At 50.6% G+C, this 22,010-nt stretch overlaps 1 protein-coding gene and 1 long non-coding RNA gene across 7 annotated transcripts in view; one reads left to right on the forward strand and one right to left on the reverse strand.

Moving 5' to 3' along the window:
• Positions 1–1,173: 1,173 nt before the first annotated feature.
• The window catches only part of ANO10 (anoctamin 10), a 218,474-nt gene continuing 197,637 nt past the window's right edge, over positions 1,174–22,010 (reverse strand). For all 3 annotated transcript variants that reach the window (XM_070359700.1, XM_070359699.1, XM_070359701.1), the window contains one exon: positions 1,174–1,512. In XM_070359700.1, coding sequence (XP_070215801.1) covers positions 1,444–1,512 — 69 coding nt within the window. In that variant the 3' untranslated portion in view covers positions 1,174–1,443. The remainder of the gene's footprint in view (positions 1,513–22,010) is intronic.
• On the forward strand, positions 1,510–7,058 carry LOC138984695 (uncharacterized). 4 transcript variants are annotated; one of them, XR_011461962.1, is made up of 8 exons: positions 1,510–1,725; positions 2,065–2,206; positions 3,058–3,181; positions 3,369–3,483; positions 3,621–3,836; positions 4,613–4,825; positions 5,640–5,955; positions 6,374–7,058. It is a non-coding gene; the product is annotated as an uncharacterized lncRNA (long non-coding RNA). The 4 variants fall into 4 exon arrangements; XR_011461963.1 differs by having other exon boundaries at positions 4,694–4,825; XR_011461961.1 differs by having other exon boundaries at positions 3,621–4,825.

The raw sequence follows: 22,010 nt of genomic DNA on the forward strand, positions 1-22,010 counted from the left end.
TGGCGGGCCCATGCGGATCCGCTTCCTGCCAGCCCCTGTGGACACCACCGAGCGGCTCCCACATCCGTCCTTTCGCAGCCCAGGAACGGGCCCCAGTGGAGGTAGGTCCGCTTCCCGGGTCCCCTGCTGCCCGAGCAGGACTGCCTTAGTGCTGGCTGAGTGATGGGGCTCTTCCAGGTCAGGCTGAGGACGGGCAGGGCGGGCTTCTGGGAAGGACAGTCATGCGCGCAGGGAGCCTGGGTCCGCGCTGATGCAGGGCGGGCGGGGGGGCCGCCAGGAGCAGCTGGGAGCTTGTGGGTGGGAGATGAGCCCATGGGGTCCACGCCCGGAACCCACTGCCGCACCCCCCCACCTCCCGCCAACTGTGCTCGTGTGACTGTCCCCAAAGCATACTCTGGGGGAGACCGAGTCGGGTCCAAGGACCCACCTGAACTTCCTCCTTTACCAGGAAACATGGGTGCCCTGGCTGGGACTGGAGCCCATCGGAGTGGAAGCTACCAGTCCCTGGTGTTCTGAGCCAGGAGCATGTTCTAAAAGAAGTATCCACCAGGGAGTACTTGTGCTGTGGAGGGGGCTGAGACCAGGGTGGGCAGGGCAAGGCTGACCATAGGTGTCCACACTGGTAGAAGGTGGGCTGGCAGAACCCTTAGAACAACCACACGTGGCAGACAGGAGAGTCAGGCTTCCGTGTGAAGTGGGTCTGCTGCGGCCAACCCGCCTTGATGAGAAGGAGGGGATCAAGGGGCCGGGCCCAGAATGAGGGAGACTGGTTGAGACCGCCCACCCTCCCCGTCTTCCCCTGACCGGCTGCAGCGCCTCAGCTTCCCACAGGAAGGTCCCGCTGGCCATGACTCCCGGCTCTGCGGGCCCCGTGGGGCAGGGCTGGCTGGGCCCTGGGGTGGTTTGAGCAGCCGTTGGTGGGAAAGGAGACCAGGCCGGGTGTCCCAGGAGGGCTGGGGGCTGCTGCGCCTGTGAGCGCCGCAGCCCCTTGGGCATGGACAGGGGACCCCTGCCCCCAAGCAGGTGTGTCCCAAGCACCCAGGGGCTTCCGCAGGCTCTAGGAGGGGCCCGGCCTCCAGGTAGGCCCGGCCCTTGGCTCCCCTCAGGGCCCCCCATTCCATGACTGGGCCCATAGCAGAGGGGCCGCTCTGTGTACACACAGGGAAGGAGACATCAGATGTGCACGTGGCCTTTAATAGCTCGGTGGGCGCTGTTTCCGTCGATGAAGGGTTTGTGAACTTATTGCAGGACAGAGCCAGGAGTGTGGAAACCACCCGTCACTCATCAGGGGCGTGGCTGATGCCACCCCCATCGGCCAACCGTCACCGTGAGGGTGGCATGGGGAGCTGGTGGTTGGTCCATATGAGAGGCTCCGGAGCGAGGTCAGGCGGCTGGAGTTGGTGTGGAGCTCGGGCAGGAGCCTGGAAGCGGGTCGGCCCACCCTCAGGGCGCCTTCTCCTTCCCGCCTTCCCTGCATTCCTCTTTCAGGTTCTCGGCGGTGAGCTTCATTTGCTGTTGAGAGAACACGGGATGCGCTGAGCCACACGAGCCTGGGTGGAGGCATCTCAGGGGTGCCCCCCCGACACACACACTGTGGGAGATGCCTAGCGTGGCTCATTGAGGTCCGGGGACACGCACTTGGAACCAAGGAGCCGGGGTCACTGATGCGGCCCAAGGCTGCCCATGAGTCTGGAGCCTGTTTCTGACCCAGAGGAGTGGGAAGCGGTAGGTTTGGATGGAATGTGCTGTGTGCGCCCAGCTCGGTGGGGGTTTACAGAAGCTGAAGTGAGAAGCAGCTGGCACCTCTTCCTCCCTGGACCTCCAGGAGAAGGCGGGGAACCACAGGGCTGGGGACTGCAGCCTGATGTGGGGCCAAGTCCTTGCTCTGCCCCTGCACACCGAGTGACCTCGGAAGTGTGGCCGCTGAGCCTTATGTCACACCCTTTCCGTGGGTGAGAGGTGCATACCCTGCAGGCTGATGCTGGGGTTACCGCCCCTGAAGTCCCTGGCCCAGAGCAGAGGCCCCAGAAGAGCGGACGTCTCACCAGCCCTCTGCCCCAACAGCCACATCCAGGAGCATCAGGGACATCCTGTGAAGGCTCAGAGGAAGGGGCCTGCACCCAGGACCACGGCCTGTGAGGAGGGAGCGCTCTGGCTCCAGTCCTGGGGCCCGGCCCGGACACCGCTGCCATGGGCATTGGGAAACGTGAGTACAGCTCTGCACTGTTGACTGAATCAATTACACCTTTGGAATTTGACTTCACGCGCGCACACACACACACACAGATTTTTGATAACAGCTATTTACTTATGGAGAAAACAACTCTGAGCACAAACATGGCTGGGGCCGGGTTCCTGGCTGGTCTCCTGGGAGCCCTGAGTGCCACACAGCTGGACAGGACACACACTCCCTCCGCTTTTGGGGAGGAGACCCCTCTGCAGACTGTGAGTCTGTGCCTCCTGCTCCACTCTGAAGGCCGCTCTAGATCTCCAGGAACTCAGGAGGCCCCCTTCACTCCAGACAGTCCTCATCTCTCTCGCCCTGGGTTTAGGGGACCTTTTCAAACGTCTTCTCATGAGAGAGGAAAAGGAGTTGGGGACAGAATTTGACGAGTAGCCATCAGAAATTAAACTGATGAGGATAAAATGTTCCCTGGTTTCTCACAGAATCATACAGCCAGGAGTCCTCCTCCATATGGGAAGGGAAATCATAATGAGGTTTTTTTTTTTTTTAGGTCTTTATTGAGTTTGTTACAATATTGCTTCTGTTTCTATGTTGTGGTTTTTTGGCCAAAAGGCATGTGACCTTAGCTCCCTGACCAGGGATTGAACCTGCATGCCCTGCACTGGAAAGCGAAGTCTTAACCACTGGACCACCAGGGAAATATCCACAATGGGTTTTGATCAAATGAATTTTGATTGAAAGGCGCCTCTGAGGTTCAGACAGCCTCGAGGTGCAGACAGCCTCCCGATCTGTTTGTGTGGCTGTGGATAGGCCCTCTCCCCTGAACGACCCTGCTCCAAGTGCCCTAATTCTGGAGCTGACTCTCTTTTCAGGTCCAAAGCCTGGGAGGAGACTCTGAACCCACCGGCTGGATGACTCCCACCTGCAGTGCCGGCCCCACTGAGGGCAGCTCCTAAGGGCAGGGGTCTGCACTGGACTGCGTGGCTGGAATCAAAGGTAGGGACTCTCCATCCCCTCGGCCTCTGGGTTGGGCCAACCCTCCCCTGATCCCCACTTCCCACCCCAGGTCCCGTAGGCCTCCATCTGTCTCGTGGAGCTTTGTGATCCCCAAAGGCCACATCGACCACAGTGGGTGAGGAGCTGGGGCTCAACAAGGTCTCCCCCTTGTCTTCCACACCCCCAGCTGGCTATGCTGAGCAGAGAGCAGGACCAGACCCTAAGACCCTAAAGAAAAACCTAAGAGGGAACAAACTGCCACAGCCCGCCTGCCTGAGGTGAAGAGTTAAACCGCATGTGAGGTCAGTGAGCGACGCACCAACCTTTCCGGCACAATCGGGGCAGGTCTCCACGGCTGCTGCCTGAGAGATGGGGTTGGAGGCCATCTGGCCTTGAGACGGCTCCCCTGGGTCACCCAGTTGCTTTCCACTGCTCACAGGTCTGCATCCCCTCACAGTGTGCGGTCATGGAACTCGTAATGAAACTGCCCACATCCTCCTCGCCTTCCAGCGAAATGGGGGGCTTTAGCAGAACTAACTCGAGAAGCATAAAAGTTCTGAAGGAACCTTGATGATGATTTGGTACTCTGGTCCCTGGACCTTGTTAAACGGAGACTCTTGGTCCCTCCCTGAGATGTTAAGATGTCATCATGCTGGTATGTAGAGGGAACCAGAACTCTCTTGAACTTTTACCAGGCCCTCCAAGTCCCTCCATGGACAAACTGAGGCCTGGCAGTCTGATTTGTTGTCTGCCTTCTTTTACCAGAAAGCAAACTGGGTCACTGGGCAGGTCCAGACCACAGTCTGTGCTGAGGGTGCTGGGGTGGACCCCAGGCTGCCTCCCGCAGCTCAGCTCTTTGGTGAGGGCGCTTCAGCTGCACTGCTGAAGAGGGTGGAGTGGGAAGGAGCAACCTCATTCCCTTAAAAAAACAAAGTAGCTGGCTTCTTTGGGGACTTTAGAATCAAAACCTTTAAAAATGTAAGCACGATAATAATGCTGACTTCTTTCCCATTAAGAAGCATCAGAATGAAGAGCAAACAAAATTTTCCTTAACTCATGAGTCATTAAAACACTCATGTTCCAAATTATTCTTTAAAAAGCACAGACTTATTTTTGGTATCATTATTAACAATGATTATATAGGCAGACCTTTTACTGTGCTTCCCAGTATTTTTTTTTTTTTAATAAACTAAAGGTTTGTGGGCAGTCCTGTGTTGAATGAACAATTCTATTGGTGGCATTTTGAACAGCATTATTTTTAAGGTTATGTACAATGTTTGTTAAAACATAATGCAATTACACACTTAATAGACTATACTACAGTATAAACATAACTTTTATATACAGGAGAAAAAGAAAAATTCACATCTTGCTTTACTGTAGTGGTCTGGAACCAAACCCACAGTATCTCAGAGGTCTGCCTCTTAACAGGAACCAACTCGCTAAGTGTGTTGGCCAAATGTGCAGCTTAACCTGAGACAAGGTAAGCGACAGGATCCCTCTTCCCTGCAGAGAAGTAGAGAAGTGCTGTCTGAAACCTGCACCGCTCCGCACGTCCATAGACATGGCCTTCCCCTCCCAGACTCGTGGCCTCGCTGAGCCCGCAGTCACTCTCGGGACCCTTCTCTTCACCTGACTCAGGAGGTCAGCTGACGACACCCTACCCAGTTTCCAGTTTGCTGGCAGCTGCTGTTACCCCTTCCCCCAGAAGGACCCTGCGCGTTCCTCTCCCCCGTATGCTGCAGGCTGTCTCAGGGCAGAGCGCCACCCTTACTTCCCCTCCATTCTGATTTAATGGAAGGCTCCCCTGGGTGATTTTCTCGTGTAGCTGGGGTGGAGAAGCACTACCCGGAAGGAAGCCACTTTGGCAGTTAAGGTGGGCGGGGGGGTGACGCGGGCAGAAGGGGACCAGGGCCTCCGTTGCCCACAGCTCTGCCCGTGCTTGCTGTTCAGCCCGGTGACCACGCGCCTGTCTTCTCTGCCCGCGTCACTAGCTTGAGATCATGTAGTTAAGAGTCAGGGCAGACTAAGCAAGGGTCTGCCATTCCTTGAAAAGAGGAAAGTAGAGAGCAGGCCTTCTGACTTGCACCTCGTTTTCACAAAGGTGAGCTTTGTCTGAGAGACCTAGAGGGAAGTCCCTCCAGCGAGCAGCAACTCCCCGCGCCCCGCCAGCTCTCTCTCAGTCTTCCCTGCTCAGCCCCAAACTCGGAGGTCATCACAGATGGTTCCCTGCCCCTCCCCGTCAGGTCCTGTGGCCTCCGCCTGCCAAGCACACTACCTCCTCCCACCTTAGGACTGTTGCCCCTCCTGCCCTGAAACTACCTCCTAGAATCCCCCACCCGTCTCCAAAGGCAGCCCGAGTCGTGTTTAGAACAGGGGACCAGAAACATGTCACTCGAGGGCTTCCCGAAGACTCAGGGCTAAGGCTCAAGTCCCCCTTCTCTCTCTCACCCTGCAGCCTTGGCTGTGCTCCCCAAGCACCAGTTCCTTTGCCGTCTGCCTCATCTGCCCTGCTGCTGAGCTTTGCCCCTCAGCCTGGCTCCTCCCGGAACACTCAGCCCAGAGGATGCGTCTCCATCATGTCTCTCTCCTGGACTCTACTCGGGCTGTCGGGCTCTCTGCGGAATGTCCAGCTCTCCTCTCCTGACCCCATCCCGGGGCCTCCAGCAGCTGCACCCCCGGTTGGTGCTCCGTAACTACCTGTGGGGGGCCCCCAGCACATTTCCAGCAGCAGCCCGAGAGAGGACAGCTAAGCCGCTGCGAGAACAGCACAGGTGAGTGAGACACACCCACCTTCCTTAAGTTAGCATCATTTTCTGAACCCAGCCACATGTCTGGGACCAGTGAGCACACACCGTAATACGAGCTGCACTTCAAGTGCCAGGGCTTCTGAGTCTAGATGGTGACCTGGCCTGGTAACAGTGCAGACCTGGGTCCAGCCCCTCAGGCCTTCAGGGCTGGCTCTGGTGAAGGGAAGGGGGTCTGCAGGTAGAGCTGGGGGAGGAGGAGGATGGAAAGACGCCCGATATCAGCTGGGTCCCTGCTGGAAACCAAGAAGGTCCAAACCCAGCTCCCCCACCCCGTGAGGTGTGGTGGCCACAAGTTCAGTAACTGCATGAGCCGACCCTGGGGAACATAAGTGTCAGTTTGACTTAAAAAAGAAAACTAATGTCTACTTATATCTTTTGGAAGGAGGCGACTGAAGTGGTGAAGTAGAAGAACGCAGAGTCCACTCCACCCACAAATACATCAAAACTACACTTAAAACTGGAACAATTTTCACAGAACACCAGCCGAGAGCAGCTGGGTATCTCAAATACCCAGCACTGAAAGAAAGACCCCCACGTAATCTGCTAAGACTAGAGGAAAAAAACAGGGCAGGGAGAATCCAGGTGGGGCCTGTGCCCCAAGGGAGGGAGCTGCGACAGAGGACAGGTTTCCGCACCTGGGGAACCTCCTGTGCCAGGACAGAGGGGAGGCTGCAGGGGCCTGGACTTTGCCCACGAGGACAGTGCACTGGCCACCAGCAGAGAGAGGAGCCGAAACTGACAGCAGCCACATTCTCATGCTTCCCAGCCCGAGACATGCGCCTGCTGTTAACATATGTGCCTGGTACTGAAACTCGGGCTTTGGCGGAAGGAGGAGACTTGGTTTGGTGGTGTGGTCCAGGGCAGACCCTGGAAGCCTCGTTCTCAGGGTGCTCACAGTGTGGCAGGGTCTCACACCGTGTGAGTATGCGCATGCCCAAGGCAGGTGGAGCTGATGCAAGACCTCTTGCAGTGGAGACAGGTCAGTTTTGTGGCTGTGCATCCTGGGTGGCGGGCAGCGTCTCAGAGTTGCCTGTTCCAGCAGGAGTGCTCCAGTCCCACCTCCCTCTCACTGCAGCTTAGATCCGGGTCTGGGGGCTTCTACTCCCAACAACTGGGCAGCAACCCCTACCCCAAACAGGGCCGTGACTGGCACCGAGCAAAGAGGTGGCTGTGATCATCACAGCACCAAGCACACCCCACCCTCAAGGGGACAGTGGCCAGCACAGCCTGAGCCAAAGACATGGCTGGTGTCCACAACAAATACAGTCCTTGAACCAGAAATACTAGAGTGACATAGTTCTACAGAGGGGTGTTCCCACATAAAAGTCTTTCAGGACCATAGTACATCACAGTTTCTCCTAAGTTTATAGAGAAAAAGAAATACATATAAAATGAAAAAGTAGAGGAACTACTCCTAAGAGGATCCCCTGAAAGAGCAAACAGACCCTTCCAGTCTAGCAGGCCCCAAGTTCCAGAGGAGGCATAAAAACGCTGAAGTAATTAAGAAGGCTATCAATAGAAATGCAGATCCCTGTAACAAGGAACTGGAAACCATAAGGAAGAGCCAGTCAAAATCAGACAACTCAATTACCAAGGTTAAAAACCAGCAAACTAAGCAATTCAGAAGAACCAATAAGTGACCTGTAACAGACATCACCCAATCAGAACAGCAGACAGAAAGAAGAAAAAAATGAAAGAAACATATTAGGTATATAAGATAATACTAAACCATGCCAGCCTATGCATTACAGGAATTTCAGGAGGGGGAGAAAGGGAAAAGTGGATCAAAAATGTATATGAAGAAATTACGGCTCAAAAGTTCCCAAACCTGAAGAAGGAAAAAGGTATCCAGGTGAAAGAAATAATGTCCCAAACAGGATGAATCCACACCAAGACGTGTCATAATTAAAATGCCAAAAGTTAAACAGGATTCTAAAGGCAGCAAGAGAAAAAGTCAGTTACAAGGGAACCCCCTAAGGCTACCAGCTGATTTCTCTGCAGAAGCGCTGAATGTGTCTTACCGCTCTCTGGCCTACAAAGTCCTAAAGGGGAAAAATCTGCAACCTAGGACAATATTCAGAAAGATTATCATTTAGAATAGGAGGAGATGGGAAGAATTTCTCAGATAAGCAAAAACTGAAAGAATACAGCAATATTAAGCCTATCCTAAAGGAAATACTGAAAGGCATTCTCTAAACAGAGAAAAGGAAGAACCTATAGGAAAGGGAAAGCCACATTAGGAAAGGCAGAGACATAGAAGGATTGAAGATCGATTAAATAAGCCAGCACATCATCATTTTCACACACAAAAAATCAACCATAAGATGTAATTTTGTGATTTTTTGTGATTCATCAGAATCACAAAATGTGGAGGAGAGGAGTAGGAAAATGTACATCTTTTAGAATGTATAGCAAAGAGTGCACGACTATCAGTCTAAACCAAGCAGATATAATAATTAAAATAATAATAAACTTGAAATAATTAATAAATTTGAAAACCACGGTAACCACAAATCAAAAACATACAGTAGACTCACACGTATCATTAAAAACTCAAGCGTAATACAACAGAAAATTATCAAGCCACAAAAGGAAGAAAAGAACAAAGAAGAAATTTAAAATGTCAGTAAATACAGACCCATCAATAAACAGTCTTACATGTCAGTGGGCTAAATGCTTTGATCAAAAGACACAGAGTGACGGACTGAATAATAAAACAAGAACCCACCACATGCTGCCTGCAGGAGACCCACTTTAGAACGAAAGACACAGAGATTAAAAGTGAGGGTGTCTTCTTCGGAGAAATGTCTATTTTGGCCCATTTTTTTCATTGGGTTGTTTGGTTTTTTTGATACTGAGTTGCATGAGCTGTTTGTATATTTTGGATATTAATCCTTGTTGGTTGCTTCATTTGCAAATATTTCTCCAAAGAAGACAGACATGGCCAATAAACACATGAAAAGATGCTCAGCATTACTAATTGTTAGAGAAATGCAAATCAAAACTACAGTGAAGTATCACCTCACACCAGTCAGAATGGCCATCATAAAAAAAAAAATCTACAAACAAGAAGTGCTGGAGAGGATATGGAGAAAAGGAAACCCTCCTTCACCGTTTGTACCAATTTACATTCCTACTACCACTACGTAGAACAGTATGGAAGTTCCTCAAACTAAAAGTAGAACTACCAATTGACCCAGAAGTCCTGCCCCCCGGGCATATACCTGGAAAAACCATAATTCAAAAAGATACACCCCAATGTTCATTACAGCACATCTTAAAATAGCCAGGACATGGAAGCAACCTAAATGTCCATCTACAGGGGTGGATAAAGATGTGGGACATATACACAACAGAATAGTAGTCAGCCTTAAAAGGAACAAAACAGTGCCATTTGCAGAGATGTAGATACGCCTAGAGACTGTCACACAGAATGAAGTAAGTCAGAAATAGATTCCATATTATACAACTTTTTTCTATGTGGAATCCAGAAAAACTGTACAGATGAACCTATCTGCAAAGCAGAAACAGACAGATGCAGAGAACAAACTTACAGATTCTAAGGGGATGGAGTGGCATGAACTGTGAGACTGGCGTTGACTTAAACACACTACTGTGTATAAAGGAGATAACTAATGAGAACCTGCTGCATACCACAGGAAACTATATTCAATAATGTCCTGTGATGAACCATAGTGGAAAAGAACACGAAAAAGAATATATATACACACATAACAATCACTCTGCTGTACACCAGGAACATTGTAAATTAACTATACTTCAATAACATACAAAACAAAACATGGTTACCGAAGGGTAAGGCGGGTGAGATGGATAAATTCAGAGTATGGGATTAATAGATACACATCACTATATATAAAAAAGATGACAAGAATTACTGTATGGGACAGGGAACTACATTCAATATCTTGCAATAACCTATAATGGAAAAGAATCTGTAGCTGTACACTTGAAACTAACACAATATTCTAAATCAACTGTAGTGTAATAAAATTTTTAAAAAGTCATATTTTGAGCCTGTGTTCTCTGCATATTTGAATTTCAGAGCAAAATTCCCAGGACCTGAAGCCATTTCAAATGAAAACCTCACAGATAACATCCAGTTGAGAGTGAGGGGCCCACAGAGGCCCGAGGCCTGGTTCTCAGCCGCCCTGGGTGTGTGCTGCGCTGACGCTGCTGGAGCCAGGAACCCGAGCCGCACGTGTTACCAGCCACAGCCCATCAGAGCTGTTCATCATCCTAGACCTGCCAGGGCTACGGGCCTCAGGGTTCCGCAGGCGGCGGCAAGGCACGGGTTGCTAAGATGGCAAAGCGCAACCAGGGAGAGTCTGCCTCACCTCCCTGGGTTTGGGAAACGTTAGGAAAAATGAAAGGCGCTCATCAGAGCTGCTCTCTGCCGGTGTCCTTTCCCACTCCACCAATATTTTCTTCAAGTCAAGTGATCCTTACCGCTTACCCAAAATCCGTATGAAATCACGAAGTGAGAGTCTTAACAGACACCTCCGTGGGTGCCCTGGGCCTCCGCGTAGGGCAAACACACTCTGTATAGACTGTCTCCCGCAGGCAGTGAGCTCAGGCAGAGTCCAAGTCCTCGTGCATCACACATGCTCCTCTGTGCCAGCTTCACGGGCGTCTCGGCTACTGACCTCCCCGCTCCTCCCCATTTCCTCCATTTCTCACTGTGCTTCTGTGTCAAAACCTCTTTTTTCCTCCTGCTTTGCTGACATAACTTTTAATGTCTGTTACATTCTGTCACCTACTTGTAACTTAATTAACAGTGACCAACACTGGCCACTTGATGCGAACAGCCGACTTAGTGGAAAAGACCCTGAAAATGGGAAAAGATTGAGGGCAAAAGGAAGAGCGCAGCAGAGGATGAGATGGTTGGATGGCATCACTGACTCAATGGACGTGAGTCTGAGCGAACTCCGGGAGACAGTGAAGGGCAGGGAGGCCTGGTGTGCTGCAGTCCATGGGGTGGCAGAGTCAGACTGAGTGACTGAACAACAAACAACACTTAGGTTACACAGCAGGTGCTGATGTTTTCTCCAAGTTAAGTGATCCTTAACACATCCAAAAATCCACACAAAATCACTAAGTGAGAAATCTTAACAGACACCTCCGTGGGCACCTGGGCCCCAGCGTAGGGTGAACACTCTGTATAGACTGTTTTCCGCGGGCAGTGGGGCTCAGGCTTACTTACATTACATACAACGTGCATATACTATGTGTTCCTCGTAACTGCCCTCTGAGAGGCACACCGTTATCAACATTTTAAACATGAGACACAGGGAAGTTAAAATCCTGCCCGAGCTTGCACAGTTCAGAGGGGGTCTGCACCCAGTCCTTCTGGCTCCAGAGCCCGTGCTGCTAGCCTGAGCTGCCCGGCTCCTGCTTGATAGCATGCCAGCTCTGGGCTGCTTTTGGTCCACCTATAACATCACCCCACTATCCACTGGGTTCGCCCAAGCTGTGAGATTCGGATTCCAACGAATCACACTTCCATCCTGTGAAAGTTTGCCTGTATTTTGGAAATGCTAGATGAGGCTGAAGTTTTGTCCTGTCCCATCTGGCTCAGATTTTTTCTGCTTTGGCTAAATCTCTCTAAACCAAGGGAGTCCAGTTCTAGAACACACCTTGGTTACCCTACCCTGACCTTTAAGCACAAATTGAATCAAGATTTTAAAAGTTGCTTAAAATTCTGGGAAGTTTGAGAGTTAATAAAAAGCACAGAAATCCATTTGAGTATGTTTCAAAGAAAGGCTTCTAAGGTGAGGCGAAGTCCCTCAGTCGTGTCCGACTCTTTGCGACCCCATGGACTGTAGCCTACCAGGCTCCTCCCTCCATGGGATTCTCTAGGCAAAGGTACTGGAGTGGGTTGCCATTTCCTTCTCAAGGGGATCTTCCCGATCCAGGGATCGAACCCGGGTCTCCTGCATTCCAGGCAGATGCTTTAACCTCTGAGTCTCCAGGGTCAGAGGTTAAAGGCTTCTAAAGGGCACAAGAACAAGAAAGTGTGGAAAATGTGGGGAAGTTAGTTGGCAAAGCACAAGCACTTGAGTTGCTAAAACTTGGAAAAGAAAACTAGTGATGGGCAAACTGCTTGAGGGAGCACCTCCAACGGAGGGAGCATCCCCAACGGAGGGAAACATAAAGAACGGGCAAACCTAAAACCGGCAACCAAGTGCCACTTACTCAGCACCTGCCGCGGGCAGTCAAACTGTTCAGGAATCATCCGGGCACAGGAAAGGTTAAGATAAACCATGTCTCCTTTGTTGGATAATGAGAAAAGCGATAACAGATGCTTAAAAGGCCGCCGAGTCGAATGGATGTAATGTGGACATGCCCAGACATGAGAGTGGAGAATAAGAGCTCTGGGCTCTGGCGGGACTCGGGGACATGCACCAAGGGGACAGCAGAGCGATGGCGCGAGGCCAGCTTAGGTGGACCATGCCTTAGCCCTGGCCACTCGGGCCCAGGGCAGTGGGCCCCACCGTGTGGGGTAAGGTCAGAACGCAGATGGTGTCTATAAGAGAGGAAGGTATCAAAACAAAAAGAACCGGTGTCTGTAAGATCAAAAACAAGCCATGACTAATCATGAGGAAATAATATACATAAAAACCATGATGAATACTTCTGGAACATCGCATCATGTAATGTGCATCGTGGCCGTATCAGAGGCAAGAGTGACGTCACAGGGATGGCCCAAAATGCCAGGACACAGAAGACAAAGGCGACGCCAATTCTGCGGAAGAAGGGGAAAAGAGCATTTTGTGTTTTGCCAAGTAATGACGTAAAACTAGTACAGTGACTCCCAAATCAGAGGACTAATGAGCAAGTTTCTTGTAAAAAATGGAGTTCCTTTTTTAAAGGCAGCACTCACTGTAGTAACTAGATCCCTGGGTGTGATGTTATCCTGCAAACTGAAGTGCAGGAGGAAATCATTCAGGCCCTGCTACAACACGATCCTGGGCTGTTTATCAGAAGAGAGAGGTCACCAGTCTGATCTGTTACCACCAGCCCACAACACCAACACTTCCACAATGCTGCCAGGACACTAACCCAGTTGTCCGGGCCATCCAGGTGACCCAGAGCATCTGGTCTGCAGGAGGCACTTCCTGGTCAAGACGTGCACAGGAAGTAGCTGCCTCTTGATCTGGATGCAGGCCTGGGAGGAAGGGTGTGCCCTTCCTATCTGGAAGCCTGGAGGCAGGCGATGGACAGGGGGCTCTCCTCCTGCAGCACGAGTTTGTTGAGGTCAGGAACCCCCTGTGGAGTTCACAGGTCACTCAGGTTCCTGGGGACATGAAACCCAAGGAGTCTGGAACCAGCCAAGGCAGTGGCATGATCTCTCAGTCCTCATCTTTAATGGGCAGTAACACCCCCAGGCTCAGAGTTCAGGCTGGGGGGCAAGGCATGGATGGGGGAGGACACAGGGGTAACAGCACCCGCCCACAAGGGGCCGCTCCAAAGAAGCCTCCCTGTCCCTCTCATGAGATGCGACTTGGGGATGGGTCTTCACTGTGGCATGAAGGGAAGACCCAGAGTTCAGAAAACGAAAGGCTGAAGTAAACAGTCCACTAAATGACATGTAGGAGACCTGCCACTGCTCACACCAAGGCTTCAACCAAGAATTTTAAAAAATTTAAGCATTTTTCCTAAATATCAAGGGGGAACAGCGCTCCATCTAAGGAAACACAACTGGTCGCCACCAGGAGAGAGTGAGTGGCTGCCTCTGCGCCCGCGGCAGCCGCGCCCCTTTCTGGCCCCATCCCCACTGCAGACGCTCCTCCCCCGTCACAGGCATGACTTCAGGCCACAAGGCGTCAGAGCACCAGTCACCCATGGCAACGTCCCTGGCACTGCTGGGTTTTCTCCCATCTACACGGGTGTGGCCCTTTGATCAACACAACATATATATCCTCCATTCCTGTCATCGTAATATCTAAAAGTTAACATGATGACTAAACGAAGGCCGTGATCACCATGTTGACTCTGATTTTATTGGCTCCACCCCCAGGGTTCGGAATGGCCAGCTGGGTGCCTGTGACGCGTGGTGCTGCCGGCACTGACGCCCCTTCTGAAGCGCCTGGGTCAAGGTGGGGCCAGAAATGGCGGATGCTTGATCTCTTTCCACAAGAAAAACACCCCCTATTGAGCAGACACGTAAGCCTTTGTTCTCTTGACTTCCTTTTCCCCAAAACGGCTAATTCCCACCTCTAAGCCTCGTGAACAAGGACGAGGCCCCGTGTTGCCTCTACCTCTTCATTTCACTTGAATTCCCCGTCACCTGCATCCCTTGGGGGGCAGGGGATGGCAGAAGGTACTAGAACTGACGGCACTGGCCCAGCCCGGCCCCCACCGCTCTGTCCCCTAGAGCTGCAGTGACACACTGCCGTGACATTGTCCTGAGAACCCACAGCACCCAACCGCAGGGGACACGTCTGTGGCTTCCCACTTCCTCTTTCGTACTGATGCCCAGAACTGACCTTTCTTAGAGGAACCAGCTTAACAGTGTGTGTACACGGCAGAAACACCTGCCTTGGGACACAGCGCAGCTTTGCTCATGAAGAAATGACTTCTGCACAGACCTGTACTCCAGGTGTTTGAGAGCAAAGAGAACCCAAGACCCCAGTGTGATCAGAGCATCCAGTCCATGTGGTCAGTGCTCTCTTTAGTGCGACCTTTGGAAAAAAAGAGATCACGGTCCTCTCTGAGGTTAATCTGTCAGCCAGCACAAGCCTGCTTATGCCTCGGACTTTGGTTCTGACAAAAGTTATAACCAAAAATCTCGTGGTCTGGAGTAGATCAGAACTCAGTCTCCTCACTTTGTCATTTAGAAACATGAGTTGCTACATACATGTTGAATTAAACATGTCTTCACCTATTCAGTTCTTCCTCTACCATTGTCACTGTTTTCTTGTGTGAAGCCAAGAGCAGAGAGCATAAGAGAGAAGCTATTTGCTAACAGGGACTCCCCTGGTGGGAGTCATAAAATACAGATGATTTCTGCCTGTTACCCTGAACGACCTGCAAGTCATTTTGTTAAGACAGGATCAGTGTTTTAGGAGCGCTCGGCCAGGTTTGGGTGGAGTGATATCTGTTGTCTCCAGCAAAGCCCACGGCTGATTCGCAGGTAAGTTATGCGGCTCTAGAAGAGGCAGTCAAACCAGTGTTTCCGTAAGCTGTTTGGACATTCAGAACAAATCAGCTTGCACCAAACAGTCATGCAGTTGTTCAGGTTGTGGGCATATATGTTTCTTACCCTTTGAACCAAGCATTCCAGGTAAGTACGTGGCAAGCCACGCAGATAAATGCTCTTATTCATATAGGCTTAATTAGATGGGCACGAAATGACTGGAAGGGAAGAGGATAACATCCATAATGACTAATAAGCTTGGGGTCAAGGCCTCAGCATTCCTGTTTTCAGAAAGGAACTGGTATCAGTAGGAAGGCTTCCCCTGGTGGGCTAGAAAGTTAGTGACGCCCTGGGTACACACATGGCCACGTGTGCTGAGCTGGGAGGAAGTGATGGCGACCACAAGAGGAAAGCACGTGCTGAAAGGAAATGGAACAAAACCAACAGCAGGTGAGTCGGGGCCCAGAGGCCTCAACCCAAGGAGACTATAGCTCTTCTCAAACATGCTGCATACTCAAGCTCGCCCCACGGCGCCGGAGCCCCGCCCTCCAGGGACTGCTCCTCACCCTCCGGGAAGCCGAGTCCCACTGACCCACCGACGCTCTCCAACCCGGCTTGGCATGCTCCGTGCTGGGAAGAACTTGCAGCTCCCGGAAGAGGGTAGGAGACCCCTGGGCTTCCGACCAGGCTGACACATTGGACTGGCCCTTGAACCCGCCTCTTGGGTCTTCTCTCCGGGTCCTCTAGTCCCCTCCTTCTCCCCCGCCCTCAACACCAAGGACAGGGCAGCAGGCCGTGCTCGGCTCTCACCTCCCAGACTAGTACCTGGCTGCTGGTGGCCAGTCTCCAGGTCCCACCGCGTTACAGGAGCTTGTGAGTTCCTGCTGCTCTTCAAAGACACACAAGTGTTGCCCCTTCCACAAAGCCCCCTGGCTGCCAATGGAAGGTGCTGGCCCGCACCCTGTGCTCCTGCTTCGCCGTGCCTGGGCGCAGAGGCAGCCCCAGACGGCAGGCTCCCAGGCAGGGTCCCCTGCAAGGGGGGTGATCAAGATGTGTCCCTATCTGTGGCTGAGCCCGAGGGGCAGATGGAGCAGACGCACAATTCTGTGCTGAGACCAATGGTGCCTGCCCTTCATGGTGACCACAAACGCCTCCCGGGGCACACTTTTCTTCCCGAGGCTTCAGCATCAGAATCCCTGTGCCTTCAAAGGGCCATTTCTACAGCTCAGGGAGAGCTGAAGCTCTGGCGAGGGGATGAACAGCTTGTGGATGACCTCCTTTAGCACAGAAGCAGAAGCCCACTTACAACCACAGAGATTTGATAGCAGCTTTGGAGCAAAGTGTGGTGGGTTCTCAGGGTGAGACCCAAACCTTGATGGTCAGTCATCATCAGTCTGTACCTGATGATCTTTCATAAAATGAGTTCTCACTTGCAGTGTTCATCTAGAAGGTTTGGGAATTTCTTTTTACAAACTCTAAAATTTGCTATTATTTCAAACTGACAGAAAAAATTGCAAGCAGACTAAAGAGATCTTAAATAAAACACCCTTACTCGGATTTACCAACTAGTTCCGCTTTGCACTCTATCATTTATATTACCTTTTTCTTAACCATTTGAGAGTAAGTTGTAGACAACACACTCCTTGCCCCTAGGCACATCCATACATATTTCCTAAAAACAAAGCCTTTTTCTTACATAGTACAGGAGAATGTTCCCTGATGATTTTGAAGGGTGAGGTGATGGTTATTTCCTATTTTATCAAACTTCCCAGATGTTATCAAGTTGACAGAACTCAGAAAGTGTAAAAACAGCTGGGAGTCCCTAAAGCATCACCGTAGGATGATGAGACAGCAGCTGGCTCTTCTGAGGAAAAGCAGGCAGTGATGCCCGCATACTTCCCTCACGTTCATGGCAGATGCGATTTTGATGAGCTGGGGTACAACAGGACCATGTCAACAGGTGTTCCACTGAGCCGGGATCGACGGTCGGCAGGCCCCTGGTGCAAACCCCTACCTCGGAGTGTTGGCTGGAGCCAAGACTCGCCTATAGACCACCAAGCACAGCACGGTGAGGGGACGTCATTCCAGAGATGAGACTGCAGAGAGGCTGCGCTTCCGTCCTGGGGGCCCCTCTCTCACTCACTGGCTCTGATGGGAGCCGGCGGCCGGGTACGCGCAGCCCCGTGGAGGGGCCCACACATGAGGGATGATGTCCCGGCCCTGAGGCCGGGAGCCTGGGAGGGGACCCCCGCTCCAGTCAGCCGTGAGACACCTGCAGGCCTGGCTGACTCCTTGATTACAGCCTCGAGAGGCACCCTGGTGAGCCTGTGCAGACACACGGACACTGTGAGGGGGCCAGCGTCTGTTTTGGGGTCACTTGCTATCCAGCAATAGATGCAGGGGATGGTCATGATGGAATATCACCAAATCTCATCTGAAGTAAAAATATGCTTGACTTCATGAAGCTCCGGTCGGTGGTGTAATCAAGGGTTCAGGGGTCCTGGCCACAGAGGAGGGAGGCGGTCACTTCACTTTCTCCTCTTCTGATTACTCAACCTCTCTCTCAAATGAATCCTTTTGAATAACTTTTAAGTTTATTTTTAAAATACAAAAATAGATAAAAACCTGCTGTATAACACAGGAAACTCTACTCAATACTCAGTAATGACCCATATGGGAAAAGAATCTAAAAAATAGAGTGGATATATGTATAACTGACTCACTTTGCTGTACACCTGAAACCAAGACAACACTGTTGAACACTACACTCCAATAAAATTAAAACAAAACAAAACAAAAAAAATATAGAGTAAAAGGGCCAGAAGAAGAGGTAGGATGATTTGCTTATTTTGGTAACAGTTATAGATGCATAAGTGTTAGTATTGGTTTGTTTTTTTCTCTGTATCTTGCTAAGTAATAAAAAAAAAATGTTGGTCTGGTTAATCATAAAAAAATACATGTGCATAGTTTAAAATACTCAGCATTAAAGAAAAAATACTGTGAAAAAAATTCACCCCATCTTGTGCCCCAGTCCCTCACCTTAGAGGCAATTTCTTATTAATTGCCAATTTCATGATCATTCTTTCAAAAGATCCCCACCCCAAAAAAAAAAAAATATGTCAGCATATGTTACTTTTGAAATATCTATCTTCTTGTTTTTAATACAAAGTGCAGCATAAAATACCCTATTTTGCATTTTGCAAAATAAATCTTGGGATGGCCTGGTAACAGGAGTTGCAGAAAGTTCTTATTCTTTTGACTATCTGCAAGAACTCTAGTGTATGGACGGGACAATTCACTTAACCAGTCTCCCCAAACCAGGATATTTAGGTTACAGCTGTGTGGGTGTCCTTATGAACATATGCACATAGTGTCAGTCGTGTCCAACTCTGCGGCCTCGTGGACTGTAGACCTGCAGGCTCCTCTGTCCATGGGATTCTCCAGGCAAGAATACTGGAGTGGGTTGCCATGCCCTTCTGCAATATGCATATATCTGGGACATAAATCCCTAGAAGTCTTCTCAGGTTACTAAACACCCTAGTTTCTCTCATTAAACAAAGCTCTCCCCTTCACCTCATATCCAAATGCTGACATTGTAGTTAGTGTCCCCCTTTTCTGCCACACTTGGTCACGTGTCTATCCTGATTGTTTTCTCACCTCTCACTTCCCAACCACTCCAAGTAGCTCCCAGTTCCGTGAAGCCACTGCAGCAGTCCCACTGAGGCCCCCCTTGGGTGCCACACCACTCAATCCCAGGGGCGTGCCCTGATCTTCCTCTAGTGTTTTCACGGCCGCATTTGACGTGGTGCAACTGCCTTCTTCCAACACTTCTGCCCTTGACTCTGTGACATGACAGCTCAGCCGGTCTCCTGGCCTCCCACCTCTCTATCTGGTGGTCTTCTGGCCTGCCTTCAAGAGCTGGCATTCTCAAAACTCAATTCTTGGCCCTCTCTTCATTCTAGATCAGCACCATCCAACAGAACTCTCACTGATAATAGCAATGCTTTATTAAGCACTCAATGTGGTCAGTGCAACTGAGGACCTGAGTTTTTTTATCTGATTTAATATGAACCAATGTAAATGTCAGTAGCCACTAGTTATGAAATTAAAAGCAGCCATGAAATTAAAAGATGTTTGCTCCTTGGAAGAAAAGCTATGACAAACCTAGACAGCATATTAAAAAGGAGAGACATTACTTTGCTGACAAAGATCCATCTAGTCAAAGCTATGGTTTTCCCAGTAGTCATATATGGATGTTGAGAACTGGACCACAAAGAAGGCTAAGCCCTGAAGAATTGATTTTGAACTGTGGTGTTGGAGAAGACTCTTGAGAGTCCCTTGGACTGCAAGGTGATCAAACCAGTCAATTCTAAAGGAAATCAACCCTGAATACTCATTGGAAGAACTGATGTTGAAGCTGAGGCTCCAATACTTTGGCCACCTGATGCAAAGAGCCGACTGGTTGGAAAAGACCCTGATGCTGGGAAAGATCGAGGGCAGGAGGAGAAGGGGATGACAGAGGATGAGACGGTTGGAGGGCATCACTGACTCAATGGACATGAGCTTGAGCAAGCTCTGGGAGTTGGTAAAGGACAGGGAAGTCTGGCATGCTGCAGTCCATGAGGCTGCAGAGTCCAACATGCCTGAGCAACTGAACAAGCCACTGGTGGCTAAAGGCTACCATGGACAGCGCAGTTTGACATGCTCTCCCTACGAGAGATCACGTACACCATGGCCTCAGCTACTGGCTCCGGGCAGAGCACACACACACAGCTCTATTTCCAGCCTGGATTTTCCCCTAAACTCACGTAACACACATAACCAAAGTCCACTTGACAGCTTCCTTTGGATGGTACTAAACTGACAGATTAAACTCAAGATCCTCTTCTGAAACTAGGTTAGCTTCCCAATTAGGGAAATGCATGGATAAAGGACTCCATTGACTGCATCCCCTAATCATTCCTCAGCTTAGTCTATCTCTCCACATCTTGACTCCCTTCCCATGAACCCACCATGGAAACTGGTGGGACATGCTCTTTACTGGACCACTGGTATCCTCTCTGGCTCCACCTCCCAGTCTGCCCTCTATGATGTCACATAATGTAACTAAGAAGATGCTCAGGCCCCTTCAGGGGCTTCCTGCGCTTTGGGGATAAGTGGGCAGTCCAGTGTGCAAGGTTCAATGCTACCAACCACTGGCCAGCTCTTGGTCGCCCTCCGCCCTTCCCTGCAGCCACCCTGGGCTTCTGTCTTCTGCAGTTACCTTGAGGGGAAGATACCATTGCTTTCTGATCCTTTTCATTGTTTTAAACACAACCTTCTCTAACTCTGGAAGCCAAACAAAACTCGTCTGTTAGTCACACCATGAAGATTCCCAAAGAGCCGGCTCCTGAGTCCATGTCCTTTCCATACCAAGGCACAACCGGAAGGGACTGTGCTGGTTGGCCCTTCACCTGCCCTCCTGCCAGGTGGGCAGCAAAGTCTGCTGAGACATGCCCAGTCAGAAGGAGGGCACCCCTCTTAAAGCAGACCCTTCCTCCCCTTCCCAGGGCTAGCTCATGTTGATAATTAGAAAGGTCTTCTTTATACTTCCCACATCTGCCCCATCACCCCTTCCAGCCTGACCCCAGGTCCCCCGTTGGAGTCATAACAGAAATGACAAGAGTGAGAGCGGCTACCATTACCATGCGCCTGCACCGCCAGCCTCGCAACCTCTCCACGAGCTGGTACTATCACTGCCGCTAGCTGCGAACACAAGAACCTAAAATGCAGAGCGACCAGTAATCGTTCCCCAGTATCAGAGCATTCTGATTGCTCCTGAACTCTTCCATGTCTTTCCTGCAGTGCCTGTAATTTAATGACACTCTGGTCCTTGCCACGCCAAGTGTGGCCCAAGGAGCAGCAGCAGCAGCTTCACCTGGGAGCCCATCCGGACACAGAATCTGGGGCTCATTCCCAGACCAGCTGGATCAGAATCTGCATTTTAACAAGATTTAGAGCTTGAGAGACACTAGTCTTGGTGTGCCCAGGACACATTGGAACGTACACTTACTAATTCACTAGACCAATGACCAAGCACAAACACCTACTATTTGTGCCTGGCACTATACAGGCACCAGGATCCTCTCAGCCCTTCACAGCTGAGCTTGTGTCCAGCAGAGAGATGGGAGGCTAAGGCATGGAGTAGGTGTTAGGCAGGAGTGTGGTGGGGAAACAAGGTGTCACTGGGCCCGGGGGCCATGCGTCAGGGAGGAGCTTGCACCTGATCGAGGGGACCACGGGTCAGGGAGCACTGAAGGAGCCTGCACCTGATCCAGTGTTAAATGAAGGAAGGAACTGGCTGGGCTGTCACTGAGATGGGCTTTCTGAGCAATGGGAGGGTGACACCAAAGAATGAAGATGGCAGAGAAATCCAGGGAAAGAGAGTGGGCAGGAGACAGGGATGGGCCCAGGAGGCCTTGAGGTCGCACCCCCTTGTCCTGGAAATTATTCTCTTCCTGCAGCCTCTGGTTATGTAATCTTCTCTGGCCGCCTCACCTCTAGCTTATTTGAACTTGCAGCTAAGGAGACAGGCCTGCTTTTCCACATGTACTTGATCTGGTCAGATTTTTTTTCTGCCTGTACTTCTGTGATTGATTTTTTTTTAAAGCAAGACCTTCAGTTGATCCTGATTAAATTTTAACTTGTCCTTTTTGACCATCGTCACTGAAGCCTGCTATGATCTTTTTGAGCGCCTTCATCCAGCACATCCCCCCAACTTGTCCCCCATCTTTCCTTTTCATCTTCGTTTCTTACAGTTCCCTTTGGCTATGCATTTTCCTGATACTCAGAGCTTCTGGCAGACTTTCTATCAGAGGAA

This window comes from Bos mutus, chromosome 22 (genome assembly GCF_027580195.1).
Source record: "Bos mutus isolate GX-2022 chromosome 22, NWIPB_WYAK_1.1, whole genome shotgun sequence".
Taxonomy (NCBI): Eukaryota; Metazoa; Chordata; class Mammalia; order Artiodactyla; family Bovidae; genus Bos; species Bos mutus.